The sequence below is a fragment of the Lipotes vexillifer genome, unplaced genomic scaffold (genome assembly GCF_000442215.2).
Source record: "Lipotes vexillifer unplaced genomic scaffold, Lipotes_vexillifer_v1.1 scaffold370, whole genome shotgun sequence".
NCBI lineage: Eukaryota > Metazoa > Chordata > Mammalia > Artiodactyla > Lipotidae > Lipotes > Lipotes vexillifer.
This window is the reverse complement of record NW_006772699.1, coordinates 1,141,620-1,147,297: the sequence shown is the minus strand read 5'-3', so window position 1 is coordinate 1,147,297 and position 5,678 is coordinate 1,141,620. Positions and strand designations below refer to the sequence as shown.

At 51.8% G+C, this 5,678-nt stretch overlaps 1 protein-coding gene across 1 annotated transcript in view; it reads right to left on the bottom strand.

Annotated features, from left to right (window-relative positions):
• WWC1 (WW and C2 domain containing 1) overlaps positions 1-5,623 on the bottom strand; it is a 151,037-nt gene extending 145,414 nt beyond the window's left edge. Inside the window, exon 1 of the mRNA XM_007447821.1 lies at positions 5,505-5,623. Within this exon, the coding sequence (XP_007447883.1) occupies positions 5,505-5,623 (119 nt within the window). The remainder of the gene's footprint in view (positions 1-5,504) is intronic.
• Between the last annotated feature and the right edge of the window lie 55 nt (positions 5,624-5,678).

Sequence of the window (5,678 nt, the reverse complement as noted above, 5' to 3'; positions counted from 1 at the left end):
GAGGACCAGCTACAAAAAAAAAAAAAAAAAAAAAAAAAAAAAAAAAAAAAAAAGCAGAAGCATGGAGAATAGAGGTTTTGGGTAAATTCCCTGGCAGGCTGGTTATAATTCCCACCTAAGAAAGCTTGTCAGAATGTAAATTGGTGGAAAATACTAGTCCGACAATAACCTTAAATCTATTTAAATTGATTATAGAAACAGTAATGCACTTGCAATTGCTGGTACTTTAACTGGTCGACATATAACACATTCCTACGACACGAGTCAGAAATGATTGCAATGCTGTGAAAGAAACTTGCTGGTCTGCATAGTCAAAAAGGATTACAAAGAATAAACCACAAGCATAAAATATTCTCAAATTATTACCATGGATGAGAAGAAACTGGGTCTGATTTTTAGGGAAAAGTTTACATAAAAGAAAGAAGAAAGGAGACCTCTACTAGAGACTCAAGGTTGACATTTGCTGTGTGACCTTGGGCAAGTCACCAGTCTCTGAGTCTGTTTCATCAGTGAAATGAGAGGGCTGGATTACATGACCAGAAAGGTCCATCCCAGCTGCAAACTGCTACAGAGCTGGATGGAGACTCAGTCTCCATTTGACTTAAGTATTTCCTAAGTACTTCCTAGTAAAAGCCAAAAGGTTTGGCATTCCCAAGTGTCTCCTGTATGTTAGGTTCTGTGTTAGCTGCCCTACGTGATTTAACTTTTTTCATGCTCATAATGGCCCTTGACAGTTTATACGCATCACCCCATCCTAGAGAAGACAAAATCAAGGCTCAGAGAGAATATGTAACTTGCCAAGGTCACTCAGGCAGCAAGCAGCCGATCCAAGATGTCAGGATTCAAAGACTCAACCTCTTTCCATTTTCTACACCACTCGCTGGATAACCATGGCCTGGCCACACCAGAATGGCAGCAGGTAACTGAAATCATGCCTGTGCTGGCTCCATTCCCCAAGGCCAAATTCCTTAGGCAGTGGAGCAGAGGTCTTAATTCAGCAACGGAGTCCAGGCAGCTGAGTGGTTAGAAATTTGGGTTCTGGAGTCGGCATGCCTGGCATTCCCATCTCAGCTCCTCAGAAGCTGAGTGGCTTTCCCCAAACTTAGCCCCCCTGAGGCTCGGGTTTCTCAGGCAGATAACCTATTCCCAGGGTTGTTAGGGGGATTAAAAGAAGTTATCCCTGTAAAGCTCTCAGCAGACTACCTGAATATAGTAAATGCTCAATCATTATGTCCTACCTAGCTAAACAGGAGGGCATACAGGTAGTGACGAGCAGTTTTTAAGTTAATCTCTGGCAGGGGTTATGAACCCGGGGTCTACAAACGCCCTGAAATTATGTGCCAAAAGCCGTGTTCATGCTTTTCTTCAGGAAACATCCTTAACCTTTGTCAGATTCTTATAAGGGTCTGTGACCAGAAGGAGATTAAGATCTTTTGCCTGCTGTAGACCCAACGTCTTACACTATGAATCATTCCTGAAATAACAGCGTTGGCAAAAATTCCTCCTCAAATCATGAGAGGAGTTGCTGGGTTCTCTCAACATGGCCTCCCAGACACATGGGCCTCTAGCACTGATCACACAGCCCCAGAAACTGTGCCCACAGAGCTCCCAGGTGGTTCCTAGAAGGTCAGAAGACAAACCCCCCAATGAGCAGGAATTAGGCTTCAGGAACCTTCCCCAGCAGGGCCAGTTCCAACAATCCATTCTTCCTCGGAGAACAATCAGTGTGTTTGTTGTTGCATACCTCTAAGTTAAATATACCCGGAATGCTGGCTCTTTGCTGGAAGCTCCCAGAAGCACCCGGGGTTACCCCGCTAAAGGCACGCTGCTCCACGGCCCGATATGCAGCACCTGATTCCCCACAGACCTGTCACCTTCTCAGACCAGCCTTGCCCGGGAGGAGCCCGTGGTGCCGGTGGAGCCTCTGGCCCAGTAGGCAGGGCCCGAGCTGCCCACTGGCCCCTCTCCGGTTGTTGGGACAACTGTCCTCAGGAATTTCGGCCTCCCCGTCTTCCCCTGGGTGAGAAGGGGAGAGAGCTGGCAACCCCCCAGTGAAAGGGGAAGCTGAAAACTGGATTCCCTACCCCCAGCAGCCTCCAAGCCGGACAGCACACAAAACAGCTCAGGCCCAGAGAGAGGAACGTGCCAGGACATTCTTCAGGGTTGGTAACCCGAGACGCTATTCTGTTCTCTGCGGCTAAGAAATCACTTTTGTGACTGAAGGACCATTTGACTTACTTCTTTTAAATTCAGGGGAATGGACAGGTGTATCTCCTTGATTCAGATAAGGAAAAAAACCAAGACAAATGGGCGCGCGTGCACGCACACACACACACACACACTCAAGGAGCAGAATCTTTTTTTTTTTTAATTTTTTATGTGATATTTTGTTTCATAGCATTAACCAGCTGCAGAGATGTAACTGCCTTGGCAGAATTTCTCTCCCCTAACCTCACCACCCCAAAGAAGCCTGGCGCTTTTCAGCCTTGTTCAATGTTCTCCTCGCAGTGCCCTCACCCTCCTGCCTGCCGTCCCTCCTCCCAATTCTGCCATGGAGTCAGGAGGGAGAGGGCGAGATCAAGCCCGAATCAGCGAAATCCTACCTGAGAACTGGCAGGGGGCTTAGAGACATCTCATCAACCTTCCTCTCTCACCGAAGGAGCACTTGCACCTCAGAGAGGTCAAGCGATTTGCCTGAGGCCACACAGGTAGGATGAGAAGGCAAAACTCCCTTCTGGGGTGTGCAGGAGGGAATTCCAGGGAGTCAGAAGCGGATACCCTCTGCTCAGCTCTTTCCCCAAACTTTCAAAGTTGGCTTACCACAACAGTGAGCTCAGAACCCCTCAGCGCCCCAAGCTCAGGGGCCCCACCCCGGGCCGGTGCAGGTGGGATGACCAGCAGATATCAATACAAAGATGCAGCATTCAAACCAGTGGCCTACAAGGCGGAGAGAGACAGCAGCTCCATGAAGTGCCAATATGTTTTTAATGCCTGCCAATCTGCCTAAAAACACAGGCTGCACAGCCCTGTTGCTGGAGCCGTGGACAGGCCCCAGGAGTGAACTCAAACATAATGGCACTGTGGTTTCCCCCCTCCATTGTATTTTTAAAGGTTCCCAAGTACTGGGGGCAATAGATATTACTAGTTTCCCCTTTATAAAAGTGGCTAAAAAAAATTCAAATTGGGTTGACTTAAAGTCAAATATTAAGTAAGCAATAACACAGGTGGATATAGCAAAAAACGTGGTCCAAATAATACTAGAATTTGGGAAATTATGCTCTAGTCAAGTCAGTAGCCCACAGAAGCTATACTGCTTGCCCTCTCCCAAGGGTAAAAAATGACCGTTGTTTAAGAAGCTTTCTACAGCTGTGTTATCCTCTCAGCACCCCAGAGAAGTTCCTAGATGCATGACCTGGGCCGAGTTAGCAGTGTCCTCGACATTCAACTGCTAACAGCACACTGGACTCGGTAGCTGCTGGGACCTAAAATACGGGAGAACACAGAAACTTGAACTTGTGCCTGTATTAGGAGAGGACAAGGGACTGTCTAGTTCACCAACATAGCAACAGAGTCCCTGGGGCAACTGACCCTGAGGGGGGCATGGGGAAGGAAAATGAGTAGGACCACAAGTGTGGAGGTTAGAACTTCAGAGCCGGTAAAGAACTCGGCATAAGGCAGAGGGGTGGAAAGATCAAAACACAAGCAAATAGCACCTCCGGGCCTCAAAGTTTGTCTCACGTTTGAAAGTGGGAGTTGGGCCTTGATCTTCTATGTCCCTTCCAACTTTGAACAGTTCCACTGTTGGGCTTCTCTGGTGGCGCAATGGTTAAGAATCCGCCTGCCAATACAGGGGACACGGGTTCCAGCCGTGGTCGGAGAAGATCCTACATACCACGGAGCAACGAAGCCTGTGCGCCACAACTACTGAGCCTGCGCTCTAGAGCCCACGAGCCACAAGTACTGAGCCCACTCACCACAACTACTGAAGCCCGCGCGCCTAGAGCCCGTGCTCCGCAACAACAGAAGCCACTGCGATGAGAAGCCCGCGCCACCACAACTAAGGGTAGCCCCCGCTCGCGCCAACTAGAGAAAGCACGCACGCAGCAACAAATACCCAACGCAGCCAAAAATAAATTAAATTAAATAAATAAATTTTTTAAAAAAGAGTTCCACTATTACTCCTTTCCTTCCAAGCAAATCATCTGTCTGACAAATAGGGAAAGTGAGGCTCAGAGGTAAAAGCAGCTTGCCCACGGGACGCTCTCCAGCGTTAAAAATTTCTCTGGTACTGAACGCAGAGGAGGTACCCAGTAAATGTTGAATGAATGAACCAAAGTGCTCACAGAAGCCAGGAGGAATCTCAGCTCACATTTTCTTTCTGCTTTTTCTCAACCTTCCCCTCGCTACACACCCCATCCTGGACTTCTGGAACCTCCATCCCAACCCCACAGGATGAAGGGTCCAAACAATTCACCTCCATTGCTTTACAGGCACCTGACACCCAAGGTCACAGCGACCAGGTGAAAATTCCGCATTCCTGAGGCACTTCGACCACAGAGGTGACTGCGGTCCCAGAGGGTGGTCCTCCCCTCCCCCCAGGATATTCATGGGGAGGAAGTGCGTGTGTGCAAAGAAATGTCAAGCGGTCAAAACCAGGAGAAAGTCTGGAAGCTAAGAGCCACACACTCCACCTGCCTCAGCAAAAACAAATCCGGTGCTCCAGCCGGCCTGGTGCCCACCAAGGTCAGGACGCGCTGGTGCAGGGCTGAGAAGCCGCGGTCCCCAGAGGAAGGGAGGGAGGAGAAAGAGGGATGGGCAGGGCTTTGCGGAGGCCTCTCACCTCCATCTACATCCTAACAGCTTCCAAGTTGCCGTGAGATTCCTGGAGAACCGGTCTCCCCGATCAGACCTCCCCCGCTCCTTCCTTTCCTTCCCTCTCTCGGCCTCCAGGCCCCCAGACTGCTCCCGTGCTCCTCTCAGAGCCGCGGAGACACCTGTCAAAAACCACACTCCAGGCTGCCTTCCCCTGAACGCACGCAGTGTCCTTCCTCCAGCGGTCTCCCACTGAGTCCTGGGTGCCTGCCACCTGCTCCAAACCAGATGCTACCCCATCCCCCCTCCTCCCCAACCCTGTGCTGGGGAAAGCCTTCCCGGGAAGCCCCAGCATCGCTCGGCTAGGTTGCTCCCCCAGCCCCCGCCCGACCCAACTAAGGGGAAGCGGGGGGCGAGGGGCGGGGCTAGAGCTTAAGGTCAAAACTCCGGGCAGGTGCCGCCCGGGGCCTGAGTCCTCATCAGAGGAAGGCGGTGGCGGCAGCCTGGGCCAACTCACTTGGCCGTCCCCTCCTCCCGGCAGCCCACCCGGGCGGGAGCGGCGGTCCAGAAGGGGATGAAGGTGGAGCGTGTGGGGTGCGGGAAACCGAAGAGGCTCGCCGAGCTCCTCGGCATCCCCTGCACAATCCCGGCTGGTGGCCCGTGGGGCAGGAGGGGGCTTCTCGGGGTCCTACCTGTCCCGCGGGTCGATCCAGCTGGTAGTGCGGCTCGTGTGGTCTATGTAGTAGACCTTGCCGTCGAAGTCGTGCGCCTCCTCCCAGCCGTCCGGCAGGGGCAGCTCCGGCCGGGGCATCTTCCCGAGCGCGGCCCGCGCTCCCCCATGCAGCTCCCGGCCGCCGCGGGGGCCC